This window comes from Stegostoma tigrinum, chromosome 9 (genome assembly GCF_030684315.1).
Source record: "Stegostoma tigrinum isolate sSteTig4 chromosome 9, sSteTig4.hap1, whole genome shotgun sequence".
NCBI classification, from domain to species: Eukaryota; Metazoa; Chordata; class Chondrichthyes; order Orectolobiformes; family Stegostomatidae; genus Stegostoma; species Stegostoma tigrinum.
Window position 1 is genome coordinate 61,835,662 of NC_081362.1, and position 23,545 is coordinate 61,859,206.

The 23,545-nt window shown below is 41.4% G+C and overlaps 1 protein-coding gene across 1 annotated transcript in view; it reads left to right on the forward strand.

Annotated features, from left to right (window-relative positions):
- iars2 (isoleucyl-tRNA synthetase 2, mitochondrial) overlaps positions 1–23,545 on the forward strand; it is a 102,085-nt gene that overhangs the window by 73,652 nt on the left and 4,888 nt on the right. The window contains exons 16-21 of the mRNA XM_048535559.2: positions 1,682–1,784; positions 5,242–5,367; positions 14,119–14,250; positions 21,030–21,136; positions 22,038–22,183; positions 22,276–22,466. Of these exons, the coding sequence (XP_048391516.1) occupies positions 1,682–1,784; positions 5,242–5,367; positions 14,119–14,250; positions 21,030–21,136; positions 22,038–22,183; positions 22,276–22,466 (805 nt within the window). The remainder of the gene's footprint in view (positions 1–1,681; positions 1,785–5,241; positions 5,368–14,118; positions 14,251–21,029; positions 21,137–22,037; positions 22,184–22,275; positions 22,467–23,545) is intronic.

The window sequence follows — 23,545 nt, forward strand, 5'->3', positions numbered from 1 at the left end:
ATTCTCTTCTAATCTGATGCTATTTGATGTCATTGTAATTTTTACTTTTAATACTGTCTTCAATCTTTATATACCTTTCTTTCTCTTTCTACTGTTACCTCCTGGTGGTGTTCATGCCCCTGCTATGTTGGTTCAAACTTTAGGAGCATAACTTTACAAATTCACCCTGACAAGAATGCTAGCCTATCAGGAATGTATGACCTGAATTTGGCTATAACCTGTTTTCTGATGATTTGGATAGACATTACAAGGAGGGATGTCTTGCTATAGGTCTCAGGAAATGTGGTTTACGTAGATTTTTAGTAAAGCTTTTGACAACATCTGTCATAACAGATTAGTCAAGAAAGCAAGAGCCAAAGAGACAAAATGGCATATTGAATCTAAAATTGGCTGAGAGGCAAGAAACAGAGGGTGATCATAGAGGGAATGTCTTTGTGATTGAAAATCTTTTTCCTATATCAACATCCCGGGGTTACCATTGATGAGAAACTGAATTGGACTTGCAATACAAATGAAGCGACTACAAGACACAGTAAGAGTCTAGGAATATGGCAGTGAGGATGGGGAGTTCAAAACTAGGGGACATAGTTTTAAGGCAAGAAGAGAAAGATTTAAAAAGGATACAAGGGGCGACATTTTTTAAACAGTGGTTCATGCGTGGAATGAACTGCCAGAGAAAGAGGTATATGCAGGTACAGTTACAAAGTTTAAAAGACATTGGATAAGTCATGAGTAGGAAAGGTTTGGAGGGATATGGGCCAAGCACGGGCTGGTGAGACTGGTTTAGTTTGGGAACATGGTCAGCGTGGACTGGTTGGACCGAAGGATTTGTTTCCATGTTTGACGCTATGACTTCCTGATGCCCCAAAGCCTGCCTACTGTCTACAAGGTAAATGAGGAGTGTTATGGAATATTCTCCATTTACCTGATGAGTCCATTTCCAGCAACATCCAGGACAAAGAAGCCTGTTTGATTTACACCACATCACAAATGTCCACTCCCTCTACCATTGACGCTCAATAGCAGCAGTGTGTACTCTCTACAAAATACAGTGCAAAAATTTGGCGATGATCCTTCGACAGCAGTTTTCCAAACACACAACCACTTCCACTTAGAAGGACAATGGCAGCAGATACACGGCAACGCCACTATCTGCAAATTCCCCTCCAAGTCATTCACTATCCTGATTTGCAAATATATCTCCATCATTCCCTCACTGTCCTTGGGTCAAAGTCCTGGAATTCCCTTCCTAACAGCAGTGTTGCTACCTACAACACAAGGACTTCAGTGGTTCAAGACAGCAGCCCACCAACTCCACCTCAAATGGAACTAGGGTTGGGCTATGAATGCTGATCCAGACAGCGATGCCCATGTTCTGTAATATAGATGATGAATGAAACCCTTCCTAACAGCATGAGTAAATCATTAAGAAGTGGAACGGAAGTTGTTATGTAATTTAACAAAAGCATCCGTCTAAATTATTTATTTTAAGAGTATTTCTAAAAGTTTAAATACATGTTTCTAAATTTACTGCCTTCAAAACAGTTTAATTAGTAGTTTCTGGTTTGAAATATTTGCCTGGAAAATCCTGCCTTCAAAATGTATAAAATTGCAGAGTACTAAAGCATTTTTAGTGGAAGACAGGTTTTTGGTCAATAAGCTTTGAATATTTTATCCTCAGCAAATTGGTGGTCCATGGATTCACACTCAATGAAAGTGGTGAAAAAATGTCCAAATCCATTGGAAATGTGGTAGATCCAGATGTTGTTATTAATGGAGGAGTGGTAAGTATTACTTTGTTTCACCTCTCACAACAAAAACTTTTTAATATAAAATTAGCTTTTCAGGATTAAGTTAGTTATTCAACAGTTGTGAACTTAGTAAGTGATCAAAAAACACTTCATTTATCAAGGCACTACATTTTCAAGGAATGCCACTGTAAAAGTAGGGTAAGGTGGGCTACCTTCAAGGATGTGGACCTAGTGTGGGTAGTAATGTATTTTTGATGGTACAAACACAATGGACCAAAGGGCGCCTCTTGTACTGTATGATGCTATGATTCCATCTATGAAGGTTTCTTGCCATAAGTTTTTGTTCAAAATTCATTCACGGGATTGGGGGATCACTGGTCATGCCAGCATTTAATGCCCATCCCTAATTGCTGAGACAGCAGCTGAGAGTCACTACATTGCTATAGGCCTGGAGCCCCATATAGACCACACCAGGTAGGGATGTCAGTTTCCTTCCCTAAAAGACATCCGTGATCCTGGTGGGTTTTTTCAACAATCGACAATGGATTCTTGATCAACATTAGACCCTTAATCCCAGATTTTTATTGGATTTAAATGCCACCAACTCCTGTGGCGGGATTTGAACCCAGGTTCCCAGGATGTGCTTGGGCCTCTGGATTAACAGTCCAGCAATAATATCACTAGGTCATCGCCTCCCCTGAGTAATTGGTTAGTAAGGGCAGTTAACATATCAGCAGTTAAATGCATGAAGTGGCTCATTGTGATATGTGGTTACTTAAAAAGGATTAGGTCATTTTAAGGCTGCTCTGCTGTTCAGTGAGATTATGGGTATACCACGTATATGCCTCAGATCCCTTAATATCTTCGGTGAACAAAATCTATCCATCTCAAAATCAACAATTGGTAGAGCACCATTTCCTCTTGTGGAAGAGATTTTCAAGCATTTACATTCCTTATATGTAGAGTATTTCCTGATTTCACTGCTGAAAAGTCAAGCTGTAATTCTCCCTAAAAATGTCCGAGTCTGAGAATCCCTAAGTAATTTGTTTGTGTCTAGTGGAGCTGTTCCCTTAATATCTTGAAACTATTGATCAAAACCACCTTTCAACTTGTTAGTGTAACAAAACCAGAAAATCCTGGAGAAACTCAGCAGATCGGGCAGCATCTGTGGAGAGAAAACAGAACTAATGTTTCAAGTTCAGTGACCCTTCTTCAGAACTGTTGAAAGTGTTCTGTTGTAGGGTCACTGGGACTGAAACCCTTAACTGGGTTTTCTCTTCACAGTTGTTCCAGAGCTGCTGAATTTCTCTAGCATTTTCTGGTTTTGTTTGGATTTCTAGCATCTGCAGGTCTTTGTGTTTTTCTCAGCTAATGCTTATATTGTAGTTTAACCCTCGGAGTCCAGTTATCATTCTGCTATATGTGTGTTGAAATTCCAAAGCCTTACATACCATTTCTCAGGTGCTGTGCCCAAAACTACTGCTTGTATTTTAAGTCCTGTTTATATAAGACCATAAGATATAGGAGCAGAATTAGGCCATTCAGCCCACCAAGTCTGCTCCAGCATTCAATCATGGCTGGTATGTTTCTCAACCTGATTCCCTTACAAATCAAGAAAGCCAAGTATTCCATTTGTCTTTTTGATTATTGTCTCCTCAGGACATTTTAATGAACTTTGTATATGGACTTTCAAGTCTCTCTGGACCTTGACTGTTACTAAATTTTCATTTATCTTGTTATAATCGTTTTAAGCTGAATGAGCAGCCTCGTGTTTATAAGAGTCGTAGACGTAGTTTGACCATTCCCTTAATTTGTTAATATCCCATGTATTTCCTCACTGCTTGCAGTTACGGTGCTGTCTATCTTTGTTTCATCAGCAAACTTGGGACTTGTGGCTTTTGTTGTAAGAAATGCCTGCGGCTGGCAATTTGTTGTATGGAAGAACTTTGCCAGATGCTCACCTTAGAAGATGTTTTAAGATCTTAGTGAAAAGCTGTCACCACTCACCTCATGTAGTACAGTCCGTGGCTTACTAACACTTAATGGTGAAGGATGAGTGTGTGCAAGCCATGGCAGAAAAGGCACTTTCTTGAGTAAGAAGAAAGGTTTCACATATAATAGTGACAAAGCAAGTTACTATAGAGTCAGACGACCAGGTAAGAACATTACTTCCAACACAATAGTTACTAGGTCTAAGCTATATGATTAACAGACTGAGCTCCACTCAGAGGTAGAAATGTGCGCTCTGGTAGGCCGACCCTCACAAGCTAACAGTAACCCCTTCATGGCAATCACCTTGTCTCAGCTTTTATCTCCTCATTTGAGTTATTAATAGGGTGAATAGTTTGACCCTTGCACAGATTTTGTGGGACACCACGAGTCACCACCTGCCAATTACAGTATCAACCCATTATCCCTGTAGTATTCTGCCACTCAGCAAATTTCCTAACTAAGTGATTAATTTTTCTTCTAAGTATCTCTAATGAAGAACTTCATTACAAGCTCCTGCAAGTCAAAAAAAATCATGTCCATGGTCATTTCCCTGTACACCACTGCAGTTTCTTGAGCAAATTCAGATTTGTAAATTCTTTACCTTTGCCAATTCATTTGTGAGTTTTGCAATATTTCACATGCCTGCTTGGTGGTACTGAATTTATATTGTGTCAGGTCACTCAGTCCCACAATTCACCGCACTTGAATGTAGAATTGAATGCCAGAGGAATAGTTCACAGTTTTATTTTTGACATCAAGGGAGCAGCTAAATATATCTATGAGGAATCCAGGAAAATAAAGTCACTGGGTTAAACTTTCCAGTGGCTAGGATTATGTAGAGGAATGTGGCAGATTAGCAATGTTTACCATGAATGTGATGCTATATTAATTGATTAGATAAATGCCGAGATTTATTGCTAAGTGAGGCAGTAGCTCCTGTACATGGCAAGAAGTAGGAGGTTATTAAGAAAAGGTGAAATATTGATCGATCTTCGTATAAACATTTTAAATGCATGCACCACTGAAGTTGATCGCAATTTTATTTCTTAGTAGAGTGATAAGGATACTAAGAGAGAAAACTATTTTTCAACTTTTTTCTGCATACTTTCTACATATTCTTTAAATATCAATAATTATCCAAAACCAATGTGTTACGTTTTGGCTAATTTTAAATATCCTATTGGATGATAATAAATATTCAGTTGGAGGTTGATATTCCTCTATGGACTTTGTCTTGTAATCTCAAGTAAAGAAGATTCTTAATCCTTGAACCTCTTTTAAGTGAATGCAAAATTAGTTGATTAATATGCGTTTGTTTGTCCTCAATAGCCTTAAATTTTTATTTGGTACATAACATGAGAGAGAAATTTTTTTTCATCCAACAATCAAGTTCACACAAATTGTGCATTGCAGATTATAGACCGATAATCAACAAAATTACACATTTGATATGTTTTTACTTATGCTGTAAAATATTGACTGCAGTTGTGTTATATAGGATCCAAAACAAGACCCACCCTATGGTGCCGATGTTCTTCGCTGGTGGGCAGCAGAATCGAATGTTTTCACAGAGATTTTAATTGGACAAAATGTACTGCAAGCAGCAAGAGATGACATTTTTAAGGTCAGGCCTAAGAAAAGATGAAGTCTGAAATTCTTGTTTTGCTAAAACTTTTTTTTCCTGTTAGCAATAAGATGTACATAACCCCTCAGACTACAGATGTTTTATTACTACTTTTATGACTTGAATTTATATAGCAGCCTGTTTATTCATGTGAAATGCAATGTGTCAGTCTCAATTGAGGTTGAATGATGGACAGTGTTGATGAAGGACCGTACAGCAAATCTGGTGAATTTGCATGAGAGTGATACTGCACATTAGAGCATTGGGATGCAGGTTTTATTTTCGTTGTGTTTGGTTTTCTATCCAGGCTACATTGCATGGGTGGATGATGGGCAGGGAGCCATGACACATCCTGTGGGTAGCAGTAGAAGTTGAATAAATCATTTTTCACCAAAGTTGCTGTTGTGCATCTTCTGGTCTGGCAGCCAATTCAATTGAAGACTAACTGAGCTCTGAAAGTTGGCAGTGTCAAAAGGAATGGGAACTTCAAGCCACTGAACAACCCACCACTGCTGCTCATGGTCTGCTTTCAATAACATAAAAGGACATGGAATGTCTCCTGCGAAACAGCTCAAGTCCCACCCTGGAAGCAGTAATGTTTCCATTAACAAGCAGATTTTCACACTGGCTGCAATTGCTCTGGGCAATTCCTGACCCCTCTTATTGAGCTGGTTTTCAGAAAGACTTTAAGACATGTTGTCTTAGTCTATGTCGCTGACACTGTGTGGCACAGAGGCAGGCTGCTGAAATGCTCCAATTCATTTGCTGTGTGAAAACCTGACAACTGATCAACTCCACGATCTGCGACGAAGCAATTCATTTTGTAGTTTGCAGACCGGTTCAGCTGTCATGTATTATCAACAGTAGACTCTTCTGGGATCATTCCTCACACTAGCTCTCTTCAATATATATATCAGTGACTGCCTCCAAAAAAGGTTGCAGCTCTTTGCACATGCTAACAATTCACACTTGCTTTCTGAACTAAATGCAACAGAATATTAAAGAAATGCTCATTGAAGATCTAGAATCTGTGGAAGCCGACTTCAGACAAAAGGAGATTTCAGCTAAATCCTGCCAAAATTGTAATTTCAGCCTTCCACCTGAACAACTCAGAAGCCAGTTCTATAGCTGGCCACTTGTCCACCAAACGCCATAATTTTTTTGCACCACTCTCTGGAAATTCTAGAGTTTTAAAGTTTTAGAGTCATACAGTGTAGAAACAGGCCCTTCGGTCTGCCATGTCTGTGCCGACCAACAAATAGCAAACTACACTAATCCCATTTACCTGCACTTGGTCTCTAGCCTACTGTGCCCTTGTTCTAGAAGGGTAGTAGGGATGACCCAGGTAATTATAGACCATTACATCCGTTGTAGGAAAAGTTTTGGAAAGGATTATAAGAGATAGGATTTATAATCATCTAGCAAGCAACAATTTGATTGGAGATAGTTAGCATGGATTCTTCAAGGGCAGGTCGTGTCTCACAAACCTCATTGAGTTTTTTGAGAAGGTGACCAAGCATGTGGATGAAGGTAGGGCAGTTGATGTGGTGTACATGGACTTCAGTAAAGCCTTTGATATGGTTCCACATGGTAGGCTATTGGAGAAAATACAGAGGCACGGGATTGAGGGAGATTTAGCAGTATGGATTAGAAACTGGCTTTCTGTAAGAAGGCAACGAGTGGTGGTTGATGGAAAATATTCAGCCTGGAGTCAGGTCAGAAGTGGTGTGCCTCAAAGATCTGTTTTGGGACCACTGCTGTTTGTCATTTTTATAAATGACTTGGACGCAGGCATAAGTGGATGGGTTAGTAAGTTTGCAGATGACACTAAAGTCGGTGGAGTGGTGGACAGTGTGGAAGAATGTTGCAGGTTGCAGGGAGACTTGGCTAAACTGCAGAAGGCTCAGGACGAGGATAGATGGGTTACAGTTAGGAGGAGGAAAGGGGACAGACAGACAGTGCAGAGATCCCCTGTGGGCATTCCCCTCAGCAATAAGTATACCGTTTTGGATACTGCTGGGGGGGATGACCTACCAGTGGAAAGCCATAGTAGTCAGTTCTCTGGCACTGAGCCTGACACTGTGGCAAAGAAGGGAAGGGGGCAGAATAGAAAAGTACTCGTGGTAGGGGACTCGATAGTTAGGGGAATCGACAGGAGATTTTGTGGTCAAGATCGGGATTCCCGGAAGGTATGTTGCCTCCCTGGTGCCAGGGTCCGGGACGTCTCCGATCGGGTGTATAAGGTTCTAAAAGGGGAGGGCGAACAGCCAGAAATCGTGTTACATATTGGCACAAATGATATAGCCAGAAATAGGATTGAGGATATAAAAAGTGATTTCAGGGAGTTAGGATGGAAGCTGCAGAGCAGGACGAACAGAGTAGTGTTCTCTGGTTTACTACTGGTGCCACGAGATAGCGAGGTGAGGAACAGGGAGCGGGCGCAGCTGAACACGTGGCTACGCAGCTGGTGTAGGAGGGAGGGCTTCAGATATGTAGATAATTGGGATGCCTTCTGGGGAAGGTGGGACCTGTACAAGAAGGACGGGTTGCATCTGAACTGGAAGGGGACCAATGTCCTGGGTGGAAGGTTTGCTCGAGTAGTTCGAGAAGGTTTAAACTGGTATGGCAGGTGGGTGGGAACCTGAGCTGTATACCAGAGGTGAGCGTTGATGCAGGTGAGGCAGTAGCAAGAGGTAGACCAGCTAGTGGGAAGGATTTTCCTGGGAAGGAACCAAGGGATCGGTTAAAGTGTGTTTGCTTTAATGCGAGGAGTATCAGGAATAAAAGTGATGAACTTAGAGCATGGATCAGTACCTGGTGCTATGATGTTGTGGCCATAACAGAGACATGGGTTTCTCATGGGCAGGAATGGTTGCTGGATCTTCCAGGGTTTAGAACATTTAAAAAGAATAGGGAGGGGGGAAAAAGAGGAGGGGGTGTAGCACTACTAATCAGAGAGGGTATCACAGCTACAGAAGCTTCCATTGTCGAGGAAGATCTGCCTACTGAGTCAGTATGGGTGGAAATTAGGAACAGCAAGGGAGTAGTCACCTCGTTAGGGGTTTACTACAGGCCCCCCAATAGCAGCAGGGAGATTGAAGAAAGCATAGGTCGGCAGATTTTGGAAAAATGCGGACGCAGTAGGGTTGTTGTAATGGGTGACTTTAACTTTCCTAATATTGATTGGAACCTCCTTCGAGCAGAAGATTTGAATGGAGCCGTTTTTGTAAGGTGTGTTCAGGAGGGTTTCCTAACGCAGTACGTTGACAGGCCGACGAGGGGAGAGGCCATTCTAGACTTGGTGCTCGGAAACGAGCCGGGGCAGGTATCAGATCTTGTGGTGGGAGAGCATTTTGGTGATAGTGACCATAACTGCCTCACATTCTACATAGCTATGGAGAAGGAGAGGATTAGGCAAAATGGGAGGATATTTAATTGGGGAAGAGGAAACTATGATGCGATTAGGCATGAGTTAGGAAGCATGGACTGGGAGCAGTTGTTCCATGGTAAGGGAACTCTAGACATGTGGAGACTGTTTAAGGAACAGTTGTTGCGAGTGATGAGTAAATATGTCCCTCTGAGACAGGCAAGAAGGGGTAAGATAAAGGAACCTTGGATGACGAGAGCAGTGGAGCTTCTTGTGAAAAGGAAGAAGATAGCTTACATAAGGTGGAGGAAGCTAGGGTCAAATTCAGCTAGAGAGGATTACATGCAGGCAAGGAAGGAGCTCAAAAATGGTCTGAGGAGAGCCAGGAGGGGGCACGAGAAAGGCTTGGCAGAAGGAATCCGGGAAAACACAAAGGCATTTTACACTTACGTGAGGAATAAGAGAATGATCAAAGAAAGAGTAGGGCCGATCAGGGATAGCATAGGGAACTTGTGTGTAGAGCCTGAGGAGGTAGGGGAAGCCCTAAATGAGTTTTTTGCTTCTGTCTTTACGAAAGAAACGAACTTTGTAGTGAATGAAACCTTTGAAGAGCAGGTGTGCATGCTGGAATGGATAGAGATAGAGGAAGCTGATGTGCTGAAAATTTTGTCAAACATTAAGATTGACAAGTCGCCAGGCCCGGACCACGTTTGTCCTCGGCTGCTTTGGGAAGCGAGAAATGCAATTGCTTCGCCACTTGCGAAGATCTTTGCATCCTCGCTCTCCTCTGGAGTCGTACCTGAGGACTGGAGAGAGGCAAATGTAATTCCTCTCTTCAAGAAAGGAAATGGGGAAATCCCCGGCAATTATAGACCAGTAAGCCTCACGTCTGTTGTCTGCAAGGTGTTAGAAAGGATTCTGAGGGATAAGATTTATGACCATCTGGAAGAGCATGGCTTGATCAAATACAGTCAACACGGCTTTGTGAGGGGTAGGTCATGCCTTACAAACCTTATCGAGTGTTTTGAGGATGTGACTAGAAAAGTTGATGAGGGTCGAGCTGTGGATGTGGTGTATATGGACTTCAGTAAGGCATTTGATAAGGTTCCCCATGGTAGGCTCATTCAGAAGGTCAGGAGGAATGGGATACAGGGGAACTTAGCTGCTTGGATACAGAATTGGCTGGCCAACAGAAGACAGCGAGTGGTAGTAGAAGGAAAATATTCTGCCTGGAAGTCAGTGGTGAGTGGGGTTCCACAGGGCTCTGTCCTTGGGCCTCTACTGTTTGTAATTTTTATTAATGACTTGGATGAGGGGATTGAAGGATGGGTCAGCAAGTTTGCAGACGACACAAAGGTCAGAGGTGTCGTTGACAGTATAAAGGGCTGTTGTAGGCTGCAGCGGGACATTGACAGGATGCAGAGATGGGCTGAGAGGTGGCAGATGGAGTTCAACCTGGATAAATGCGAGGTGATGCATTTTGGAAGGTCGAATTTGAAAGCTGAGTACAGGATTAAGGATAGGATTCTTGGCAGCGTGGAGGAACAGAGGGATCTTGGTGTGCAGATACATAGATCCCTTAAAATGGCCACCCAAGTGGACAGGGTTGTTAAGAAAGCATATGGTGTTTTGGCTTTCATTAACATGGGGATTGAGTTTAAGAGTCGTGAGATCTTGTTGCAGCTCTATAAAACTTTGGTTAGACCGCACTTGGAATACTGCGTCCAGTTCTGGGCGCCCTATTATAGGAAAGATGTGGATGCTTTGGAGAGGGTTCAGAGGAGGTTTACCAGGATGCTGCCTGGACTGGAGGGCTTATCTTATGAAGAGAGGTTGACTGAGCTCGGTCTCTTTTCATTGGAGAAAAGGAGGAGGAGAGGGGACCTAATTGAGGTATACAAGATAATGAGAGGCATAGATAGAGTTGATAGCCAGAGACTATTTCCCAGGGCAGAAATGGCTGGCACGAGGGGTCATAGTTTTAAGCTGGTTGGTGGAAAGTATAGAGGGGATGTCAGAGGCAGTTTCTTTACACAGAGAGTTGTGAGAGCATGGAATGCGTTGCCAGCAGCAGTTGTGGAAGCAAGGTCATTGGGGTCATTTAAGAGACTGCTGGACTGTGGGCTGAAGGGCCTGTTCTGTGCTGTACTGTTCTATGTTCTATGTTCTATATTATAGCCTGGCATTTTAAGTACTCATCCGGATGCTTCTAAACATTTCGAGAGTACCTGACTCCACCATCATCTCAGGCAGCACATTACATATTTCTAACACCCATCTAAGAGAAAATATTTTAACCCCCAGATCTCCTCTAAACTACTTGCTCCTCACCTTGAACTTATGCCAGTTGGTCCTTATACGTGTCTCCATGGGAAAAGATACACACGGTCTACTGTCTGTGTGCCTCAGTTTTGTATACCTCAATCTGATCTTCCTTCAGCCTCCTCTGCTCCAAGGAATGCAAACCCAGCCTACTGGTCTCTCCTCATAACTGAGACTTTTCCTCGGGGTAACATCCTGGTGAATGTCCTCTGTACCCTTTGTAGTGCAGTCATGTTTTTCCAATACTGTGGCGACTAGAACTCCACACATTATTCTATCTGTAGCCTAACCAATGTATCATTATATTGGAACAAGACTTCCTTCCAAGACTTTACATTTGTAGCTTTTTGCTTGGATGACTTGAGAGCTAAGGATGTCACTTGGGGTCCTCCGGTCCAGACTAGTTCTCCGAAAAGCAATCCTGCCACAGTTCTATTCCCCAGTTTTATTCTCATAGCCTGCAAATTTATTTCCTTCAAGTGCCCATCTAATTTCCTTTTCAAATACTTGATTCTCTTCATTTGCACAAGGCAATGAATTTCAAATTACAAATAACTGTCACGTAAACAAGATTTTCCTCACATTGCTCAAGATGTGTCCCTGAGTGCTCATATGATCATCTAATGATAGTATGTTTTCTACCGGATCTAAACTTGTCATAATCTTGTATACCAACAACAAATTTCTCTTCAGTCTCCAAAAACAACACCAGCCTCTTCAATTTATCTTGAAATCCCTGATTCCTGGAACCATCCTGGTAATCTCCTCCGCACCCTCCAGGACTCTTGCATCTTTCTTCCAGGAGATGCCAGAACAGGGACCATATTCATTGACCCACTGTCAAAGTTTTAAATACACCAGAGCCAAGGTCAGGCTGAGAGTGAATTTTATGTGAAACTGGCAAGTACCACCTGAGACAAAGCCAGCACACTAAAATACTGTTTCACTTACCTTCCTAACCTAACAATAGAGAACTGCTGCTAAGCGGGCTTAGAAGCTGGCAGACAAATATACATTTCCACCTCCAGAAAGGATTATTTTTGGGGCATTAAGATCAGTGCAGCTTGCCTGGTTTACACAGAGTGAATCTCCAGACATTCCTAGGGAAAGCATGCTCCTCGAAGAACGCTATTGGCTGACAACTAACAAAGCACAGGACCTTGAGAAAAATCAATGCACCCATCTCAAATCCTATGTTCTCTACTGAACACACTTCTCCCCCTGCAAACTGAAGATAGACCCACTTCTCTATGATGCATCCCCAGGTTAACTGCAGGCATCGTCAGCTACAACCAAGTAACTGATCTGGGTGACAAGTCAGATTTGAACTTCCCACAGAAAATCTGGACAGCTGTCATCCGTTTGAAGATGGGCAAAAGAAGGTGTGAAACTCCACAGTGGAACAGGAGGAGCAGCTTAAATTACAACTGGGGCCGTCAAAGCCAATCCATTGCCCATATGTGAACTTTTGTCCTGAGATCAATTTGTGTTTTTATCACAAACATTCACACTGGCATTAGTTGATGCCATTAAATGAATGTTATTGAGCTATAACTGCTTACTCAGACATTTAAATTAAAAAATCTAATTGGCAATACGTGAGGATGGCGTACTTTTTATTTGATGGCTGATATGCTGAGGAGGAAGATCTTTTTGTGTAAATGAAGTAATATTAGAACATAAGAATGTTAATGGGAGCAGTAGTAAGCCTTTCAGCTCTTTCCCATTCAGCCCTCTGCCCATTCACAGGCTTTGTGGCTGATCTTCCACTTCAACATCATTTTCCAGCATAATCCTTGATCCTTGATTTAACAAGTAAATATTCTTATCCACAGGCTTTTGGATTAGTAGCAAAAGGAAGCCAATGCAAGATTAGAATGAAAATCCATCAACTGGAGATTTGGGTACTTAGTGTGGTACATCTGCACATATTAGAAGCTACATATATTAACACATGAGGCTCAGATCTTTGCAGATAGAACTCACTGTGCTTACTACAACTTAACAAAATAATTAATGGCCAGTTTATTCCTCATGGTAATGACTTGAACATTTGGAGTCAACCTGTCTGGTTTACGTTTTAAACAAACCTGGCAGTTAACAACCAGTCTTCATCTAACTGATGTATTATCTGTACAGTTTTCTGCCTATCAGAGTTCATTCAACAAACAATCAGTGTTCTTTTCTCACACGGTATAAACATGTTATCATCTTATCGGTATTCTTGCAAATGCTCTGAAGAGTACTGCACAAAATGTTGCGAAAATGTATGCCCTTTTTCAGCAGTATTTATGTGAACATTTCTTGAATGAACGAGACATTTGGAAGTGTAGACTGCATGGAAGTGCTAAACTTGTCTGGTCTTTGAGCCGTTGATATATGTAAACCATAGGTTGAATGGGTATTTGGTATTCCATTCTATTCTGTATTTAGTGTTCTGCATTCTATTTTCTGCTGCAGTGTCAAAGAGAGACACTCTTTGATGTAATAGTGTCACGGAGTGTGATTGTTCAATGTCCTTAAATGAAAGAAGTGTTTGAACATAGTGCCAGGAAAGATCCATCACCATACTTGTTATCTCTCTATGTCAGATGGCTCCAGCGTTTATATAGCCACTTTAACATCATTAGGATGTCTTACAGTGTTTCAGGACTGATGATTAGGTGTGTTTGCTGTTATGTTAAACATCAGTTTTGAAAAGATGATTTTGCAAACATTTTGAAGAGCAAGATATCTAAGAATGAGTTGAATAAGAGTTTTGGTGTTCCATCCGGCCTATTTTAAAATCAATATGATGCATTAAGCAGAACTAGTTTGAATTTTGCACGTGTCAACAGTTTCATTTACAATATGAACGAGGGGAATGAACATTAACGGGCATCATTTTAATGTTTGCAGTGACTTCTTTAGAAGTGTTCAATATGGTTTCACTTACAATAGCCAGAAATTTGTCATCCTTCAATCATACTGATTGTGATAAAGACCATCTCTACCTTGCCACCTGGTGAAGAAAAATGAGGGAGGCTGCTAATTTATCTTAATAACTTGTTCTTTATTTTCAGTTACGGAATACATTGCGCTTTATGTTGGGGAACCTTCATAATTTTAACCCTGAAACTGATGCAGTTCCCAGTGAACAAATGCTAATGGTGGATCAATATATGCTTCATCTCCTTCAAGATTACAGCACCAAGGTAATGCTCTGGGATATCACTCCAAAGCCCCCCTGTGGCAGCTGGTGGAATTTGAATGTAATTGATAAATCTGAAATAGAAACTCTGTGATAGTAATCATGACAACTATTGTGAATTTTTGTAAATGCCTGTTTAGCTCATGACTGCCACCTTGGATAGGAAAATCTACCATCCTAACTGTCTGGCTACATGTGACTCCAGACCCACAGCAATGTTGACTTTTAACTCCTGTTTGAGATGACTGTGCAAGTCACTTAACCTGAAAGCAGTCAAGAAAGGGTAACAAACGCTGGTTCTGTCAATGACTCCCTCATCCTATGAAAGAATAAAGGGGGAATAAACATCAGACAGATCCATTATTGTCGTTAAGGCACATGTTACAAAACAAACAGTTATGAGTTTGTAAAGCACAGCAGTACATATAATGGAATAAATTAGAAATTGTTGAAGAAACTCAGCAAGTCTGGCAGCATCTGTGGAGAGAAAACAGAGTTAATGTTTCAGGCCCAGTAACCCCGCTTCAGAACTGAACTATAATCAAATATTTTAGATGTTTAGATGGGGGGAGGTGTGGCATTGTTGGTCAAGGACAGTATTATAGTTGCAGAAAGGATGTTTGGGGACTCGTCAACTGAGGTAGTATGGGCTGAGGTTAGAAACAGGAAAGGAGAGCTCACCCTGTTGGGAGTTTTCTATAGGCCTCCGAATAGTTCTAGAGATGTAGAGGAAAAGATAGCAAAGATGATTCTCGATAGGAGTGAGAGAGACAGCTTAGTTGTCGTGGGGTACTTCAACTTTTCAAATATTGACTGGGAACACTATAGTTCGAGTACTATAGATTGGTCAGTTTTTGTCCAGTGTGCAGGAGGGCTTCCTGACACAGTATGTAGATAGGCCAACAAGCGGCGAAGCCACATTAGATTTGGTACTGGGTAATGAGCCCGGCCAGGTGTTAGATTTTGAAGTAGGTGAGCACTTTGGTGATAGTGATCACAATTCTGTTATGTTTACTTTAGTGATGGAAAGGGATAAGTGTATACCACTGGGCAAGAATTATAGCTGGGGGAAAGGCAATTACGATGAGATTAGGCAAGATTTAGGGAGCATAGGATGGGGAAGGAAACTGCAGGGAGCTTATTCAAGGAAAAGCTCCTGTGTGTCCTAGGTAAGTATGTACCTGTCAGGCAGGGAGGAAGCTGTAGAGCGCGGGAGCCGTGGTTTACAAAGGAGGTGGAATCTCTGGTCAAGAGGAAGAAGAAGGCTTATGTTAGGATGAGATGTGAAGGCTCAGTTAGGGCGCTTGAGGGCTACGAGGTAGCCAGGAAAGACCTAAAGAGAGAGCTCAAGAGCCAGGAGGAGACATGAGAAGTTGTCGGTGGATTGGATCAGGGTAAACCCTAAGGCTTTCTATAGGTATTTAAGGAATAAAAGAATGACAAAAGTAAGATTAGGCCCAATCAAGGATAGTCGTGGTAAGTTGTGTGTGGAGTCAGATGAGATAGGGGAAGCGCTAAATGAATATTTTTCAACAGTATTCACTCTAGAAAACGACAATGTTATCGAGGAGATTACTGAGATACAGGCTACTAGACTAGGTGGGATTGAGGTTCACAAGGAAGAGGTATTAGAAATCCTACAGAGGGTGAAGACAGATAAGTCCCCTGGGCCGGATGGGATTTATCCTAGGATCCTCTGGGAAGCCAGGGAGGAGATTGCCAAGCCTTTGGCATTGATCTTTAACTCGTCATTGTCTACAGGAATAGTGCCAGACGACTGGAGTATAGCAAGTGTGGTTCCCCTGTTCAAGAAGGGGAGTAGAGACAACCCTGGTAATTATAGACCAGTGAGCCTTACTTCAGTTGTTGGTAAAGTGTTGGAAAAGGTTATAAGGGATAGGATTTATAATCATCTAGAAAAGAATAAATTGATTAGGGATAGTCAGCACGGTTTGTGAAGGGAAGGTCGTGCCTCACAAACCTTATTGAGTTCTTTGAGAAGGTGACCAAACAGGTAGATGAGAGTAAACCGGTGGATGTGGTGTATATGGATTTCAGCAAGGCGTTCAATAAGGTTCCCCATAGTAGGCTATTTACAAAATGCGGAGGAATGGAATTGTGGGAGATATAGCAGTTTGGATCGGAAATTGGCTTGCTGAAAGAAGACAGAGGGTGGTAGTTGATGGGAAATGTTCATCCTGGAGACCAGTTACTAGTGGTGTACCGCAAGGGTCGGTGTTGGGTCCACTGCTGTTTGTCATTTTTATAAATGACCTGGATGAGGGCGTAGAAGGATGGGTTAGTAAATTTGCAGACAACACTAAGGTTGGTGGAGTTGTGGATAGTGACAAAGGATGCTGTAGGTTGCAGAGAGACATAGATAAGCTGCAGAGCTGGGCTGAGATGTGGCAAATGGAGTTTAATGCGGACAAGTGTGAGGTGATGCACTTTGGTAGGAGTAACCGGAAGGCAAAGTACTGGGCTAATGGTAAGAGTCTTGGTAGTGTAGATGAGCAGAGATCTCGGTGTCCATGTATACAGATCCTTGAAAGTTGCCACCTAGGTTGACAGGGCTGTTAAGAAGGCATACAGTGTTTTAGCTTTTATTAATAGAGGGATCGAGTTCCAGAACCAAGAGATTATGCTGCAGCTGTACAAAGCTCTGGTGCGGCCGCACTTGGAGTATTGTGTACAGTTCTGGTCACCGCATTATAAGAAGGATGTGGAAGCTTTGGAAAGGGTGCAGAGGAGTTTTACTAGGATGTTGCCTGGTATGGAGGGAAGGTCGTATGAGGAAAGGCTGAGGGACTTGAGGCTGTTTTCATTAGAGAGAAGAAGGTTGAGAGGTGACTTAATTGAAACATATAAAATAATCAGAGGGGTGGATAGGGAGAGCCTTTTTCCTAGGATGGTGACGGCGAGCACGAGGAGGCATAGCTTGAAATTGAGGGGTGAAAGATATAGGACAGATGTCAGAGGTAGTTTCTTTACTCAGAGAGTAGTAAGGGAATGGAATGCGTTGCCTGCAATGGTAGTAGATTCGCCAACTTTAGGTACATTTAAGTCGTCATTGGACAAGCATATGGACGTACATGGAATAATGTAGGTTAGATGGGCTTGAGATCGGTATGACAGGTCGGCACAACATCAAGGGCCGAAAGGCCTGTACTGTGCTGTAATGTTCTATGTTCTATGAGTAACTTTACACTGATGTCTGAAAAAACTGGAGTGAACCATTGAAAATAATAATCAATATATTCATTATTTATAAAATAGCCACAATTTATTAAGCCTAATTGTAACTTCATGTTAATAAGACCAGTTGAGGTTGTTGGCTCGGCGAGCTGGTTTGTTGTTTCGCAGATATTTCGTTACCTCAGTGCAGCCTCCGATGAAGCATGTGTTTTCCTACTTGGTTTTTAAACTCTGGAATGCATTGAGCTGGATTGCCTCACTTCCAATTTTCCTTAGTAGTGGAGTGTGATAATACCTGAATTAAATCGAGCTTGTATACACCTTGTGTGTGAGAAAAGGTTAAAATTATTGGTGACACTTTTACTTAATTCAGTGTGACCTGGGTATCACTAGTGAGGGAAGTATATCTTGTGCATCATTAGTTTAGAAATTGATGGTGGATTGCCACCTTTAACTGCTGCAGCCCAAGTGGTGAAGAATTCCCTACAGTGCAGCGACAGGAACAATTCTGAGATTTTGACCCAGTGATGATGCAGAAACTGCACAGTAGTTCCAAGTTGCAGTAGTGTGTGAACTGGAGGAAAACAAGAAGACAATCATGTACCTTATGTGCTGCCTTTGTCCTTCTATGTTGTACGGATCGCTTGTTTGCTGCAGGTTGTTGAAGACGCTGTGGTGAACGATTGCAGTGCATCTTGTAGATGGTAGATGTTGCAGTCACATTGAATGGTGGAAGAAGTGAATAGTGCTGGAAGATGGGATCCCAATCAAGTGGACTACATTTTGTCTTGCATGATGTTGACCTTCTTGAATACAATTGGATCATGCTTAACTCAAGCCTTGTAGAAGTATTTTGGGGATCATGCATGGCAGAATACACATTCTCTGACTTGCATATAGAGCCACAGTATTTAAGTGATGATCCAGTTAGATATCTGGTCAGCGATTACTGCAGGGATGTTAATGCTACGTAATTCAACAATGTGTCTCTTGTTGGAGATTATCATTTCCTGGCTTGTGTGGCATAAAGGTTACTTGCACTATTGATAGCAATTTCCTCCGCTTTGCTGATGACTGGGAGTAGATTTATGCCAGAATTTGGCTGGACTGGAACTATTGTACTTTTTCTGGACAAGACATAAGGGCACTTTTCCACGCTGATGCCAGTGTTGTATCTATGCTGGAACAGCTAAGCTAGGGGTGAGGCTGGTTCAGGAGTGCCAGCATTCATAGTATTGTCTACAGCTGGGATGTTGTCAGGGCTCATAGCAACCGTAATATCCAGTTCTTCATAACAGGTGGAGAAAATTACATTGGCTGCTGACTGGGATCTGCTATATTGGGGGTTTTTGGCTCAAAATAGATGTAAGAGCTTTAGCCTTGTCTTTTGCAGTGATGGTCTGGGCTTTTCCTTTATTGATGATGGAAATATTTTGTTATGCCACTTCATCCAGTTAGTTTATTTGACCACCACCAGATGTAGCTGGACTATCAGGTCCACAGGTTGTAGGATTGGTTAGCTCTGTGAATTCATCTTACTTCCGCTGTTTGACATACATTATGTGTTGTAGCTTCACCAAGTTGGCACTTAATGTTTATGTATGCATGGTGCTGATCTTGGTGTGCTCTCCTTTACTTCTCATTGAGCCAGGATTGTTCCCCTTGCTTATTGGTAATGCTAGATTAATGAAGGTGCTGGGCTGGGAGGTTATGTGTTATAGTTGAATATAATTCTGCTGCTGGTGATAGCCCACAGTGCATCATGGATGCCTAGTTTTGATCTAGATCTGTTCTGAATCATTTGGCAAGTGATAGTGCCACATGACACAGTAGACAGTATCCTTTGTGAAAAGGAATTTTTATCTGCAGGGGTTGTGCATAGTTGCCTTACCAATTCTGTCATGGGCACTGGGGTTAACTCCTCTTCTTCCTGACATGTTACCATGGGACTTTCCCTGTCCATCTGAAAAGGCAGGTGGGATTTTTGTTCAACATTTTACCTGAAAGACAGTAAATAGTGTGGAACTGCCTCGGTATTGCATATGAATACTGGCCTTGTGTTTTGTGATCAAGTCCCTGAGTGAGACTTAAGCCTGGAATCTTTCTGACTCAGAGGCAAAAATACTACCAGTCGAGCCAAGGCTGATAAAAAAAGATTGTCAACGCAAGAGCGATGGCTGACTGTGCAGAGTTTCTAAATTCTCTGTGTGGGTTTCCTCTTGGTGCTCCAATTTCCAACTACTGTCCAGAAATGTGCAGCTTTGTAGGATTGGCCATGCTAGATATCCTATTGTGTCCAAGGATGTGCAAGCTGGGTAGATTAGCCATGGGCAAATGCTGAGGGGGCTGAGGTATGGGTGACATGCTCTTCGGAGGGTGTGGACTTGATGGGCCAAATAGCCTCCTTCTGCACTGTTGGGATTTTATAACTCATGGAACTGTTCTCCCAATTTTGGTAGCATCTTCTTGGTGTTAATGAGGAAGATTTTGCAACATCACCTAGATTTGGTGTGTTTCTGAATTAAGACAGAAATTAGTTCTTTGAGGATTGTGCGATTTTGGAACTCTGCCAGAGAAGGCAGGGTCTTTGAATATTTTAAAGGCAAAGACAGATTCTTGTTAAGCAAGGGAATGGATGTTTAGCAGGCGTAGGCAGCAATGTAGAATTTGAAACACAAATAGATCAGCCATGATCTTATTGAATGGAGAAGCAGACTTGAGGGACTAATTGGGCTATTTCTGCTCCAGTTTTGTATGTTGAATCAGGTGCTTAGATGGTCTGCTGGATTAAATTGTTATGGTTTCTCATATTGGTTTTGATACACTCTGGTTTGTCATTTCAGAGGGTAGCTAAGAATCAGCTAATTTGTTGTGGGTCTGGGGTTACATATACGTCAGATTTGAGGATGGCAGATTTTTGTCTGTTATATGACTAAATTAGATGAGTTTTTGTGACAGTCTGGTTATTAAATAATCATTAGCCAAATCTCAAATGCAAAGGAGGTGTCTGTAATGAATTGAATTTGAACTTGTTTCTCCAGGTCAAGGGCTGACTCAGCCTTGCAGTTATCTTGCTGGATATCATTCCTGATTTTGATGAATTGTTGACTTAATTGTAAAACACTCCACTCTGAAAATTACCCCAGTGGACATGGGGAAATATTGCTGCTGTGATTGTGAAATACATTCCATCACTGAGGTTTTAAATATGTCAGGATTTGACAGCAACAGGAGGGCAGGCTGCTAGTTCACTGCCCTTCTAATTAACCTCTATTTCTCAAATCATTCTTTATCTGCTGGAAAACCACTGACCTATGCCAGAGAGACAAAACAATAGAGTCACATTCTGAATGTTTAATAGTTTTCATTTTAGGACCATTTTGTTAGTGTGAGGGTTTGTGATTCTGGTCTAAAAAGGTTGGTTAGCAAAACTACCTGAATGAGAATGAACAACATGGGCCAAAATTTCAATGGTAACAGAACTAAATTAGGTTAAACTTCACTTTTCTGTTACTGTTTGTAAGTAGCTGAAATGTATATATTTTGCAACAAGTATTTATCTGCAAAGTTTGTTTCAATTTTATTCAGGTTACAGAGGCCTATAAGGAGTGTGATTTTGGAAAAGTTATTCGCCTTCTGTTGGCATTTATTAACCGAGAACTGTCTAATTTTTACTTCAGCATCATCAAAGATCGGTTAGTAGAAGATTCGTAAGAGCAATGTTGAAACTTTATTTGCAAACTAAAAATCCATTTCTGTTAAGTACTTGAAGTGGTTTAGAAGTTCATTTAATCGTTACATGTGTAGATCGATCAGAAATTAGTTAACATTTTCACAAAATTTGTTTTCAGACATGGGCAACACCACACTCTTGATATTTATTGACTTTTTCAATTACTCTAAAAAGGCAGTGGTACCTTATAAACCACTGTAGTTCTTGTGCAGGAATACACTCAAAATGTTAAGTAGGGGAATTCCATTATTTACCACAAGGGAGGGGGAGATACATTCATGTTACTTTGGGGTAATGCTATTTGCACAATAGTTTCTCTTGACCTATTTGATGGTGGAGATTATGGGTGAGAGCCATACTGTCAAATTGCTGTAGTATATTTTATAGATCATTTCTAATGCACCCCAGTGATATTCAGACCAATGTCAGGGCAGCAGTAAAAAAAACTGTTTTCCAGATGATGCTGCATATTCTAATCACTCCTGACTTGAGCTTTCTCATGAGATGCTCTAAAGGACTAGGGAGAATGAGCCAGTTTTTGGATTAACAACGTCTGTCATGCAATTATAGCCAAAGTACTGACATGACTGGCCTTGTTTAAACGGTAATCGTTGCTGATCTCTGTGATAATGGGGCAACTCCTGTGAGAGCCAACCTGTTAGAGGTCAGAGGTGTATGGTCTTTCCTTTGTTTGGTGTCTGATGTTTATGTGGCATGCTTGTCACCTATCATTGTTTACAGTTGATTATATGTTGACTTGAGGGGCTGCTTCATTAAGAGGAGTTAATCCAGCTGATGTGATATTTTGTCTACTGCAGATATTAGCGTGTACATGCCCAACCAACTTTGTATTAAAATTGCAGACTATATTGTGAAGATGAGAAAAGCTCCAAGCGTCGATCATGTCAGACAGTTCTGGATGAAACATTAGATGTAATCACACGTTCTGTAGCCCCAATCCTGCCTCACCTTGCAGAGGAAGTATTCCACCACCATTCAAACCAAAAAGGTAGCATTTTTTCTGTGCTGTTACTAATATTTATGTTCTAAATTTCATGACTGAGGGCACAATGAACGCATGTCTGAATTGTTTTCTTTCAGACCCTGAGAGTGTGTTTCGAACTGGCTGGATAAAGGCTAGTTCTGTGTGGAGGAAGCCTGGCATTGTGGAGGCTATTGAAGGCGCTTGCGCGATAAGAGACAGCTTCTTGAGCTCTATACCTGGCAAAAACGCACTGGAATATGATATAACCATTATCATTGAGCCCAGTTTGTTCTTGGAGTTGATGGAGGTACTCTCAAAGCATAATAATTCAGTGTTGCTGAGAAGACACCTGCTTATTGGAGCTTTTCATCTTGCATTGATTAGGATAGGTGTACAGATGCCAGGATTCAAGATGCCAGTGCATTAGAAAAGTATGTTGATTGGTTGACAAGTAGACTCCATTTGGTCAAGGCATTAACAGGAAGAATGCACTATACACTGGTTGAGGTGTTAAAATGGAAATGTATCCAGAAACAATCAGGTGCAATACATGGTCATATTCTTTCCTTTTACACAGAACGGTGTAAATCTGTAAAGCTTCTATCAAGTATAACTGCTTGCCCACCTGATGACTTTAAATCAGCTTAGTGTAATTGTTTGCGTACTTGGGATTGTTCTGTAAGTGCTTTCTAAATACAGAATTGCACCTGAAATTGGACACTAGTTTGTAAACACAGGCTTTGTTAACTGAACAAAAACTTGGTGCATAACTCTTCCATAGTGTACACATCCTGGTAATGCCTCCAAATTTAGAGTCCTCTCTTACCAACCAGTCAGTATTCTTTTCTCATGCAGCGTAAATGTTCCCTTTGAATGCTGGTAATCTTCCATCTGTCCTGATGTGCAAGACCAAAGGATTCAACAGCATTCAAGGTCTTTTTTGCCAAATGACAATAACTGTGACAACCGAAAGAATTGCGGAAATAAGAAACAAAACCAGAAGTTGCTGGAAAAGTTCTGTGGGTTTGCTAGCATCTGTGAAGATGTTAGTTGAGGAAGGTCACTGGGCCCTGAAACATTAACACTAAATTCTGTATTGACAACTTAGTGTCTAAATCATTGTCTTAACTTTAAATAATCATCAAACTAAGTGTGAATCTAACCAGTGAGGAGGTCATTGAGATGCTGCAGAGATTAATATTAAATGGAATATAATGTGGGAAGTTCCTCATTTAGGTCTTAAGAATATTAGAGCAGAATATTTTTTGGTGTAAAATTTCGAAGTGTTGATCAGAAAAATCACTAATACAAGGAACAGAAAGTTGGCATACAGGTATGACTAGCCATCAGAAAAGCACATTACATGTTGGTCTTTACTGCAAGGGG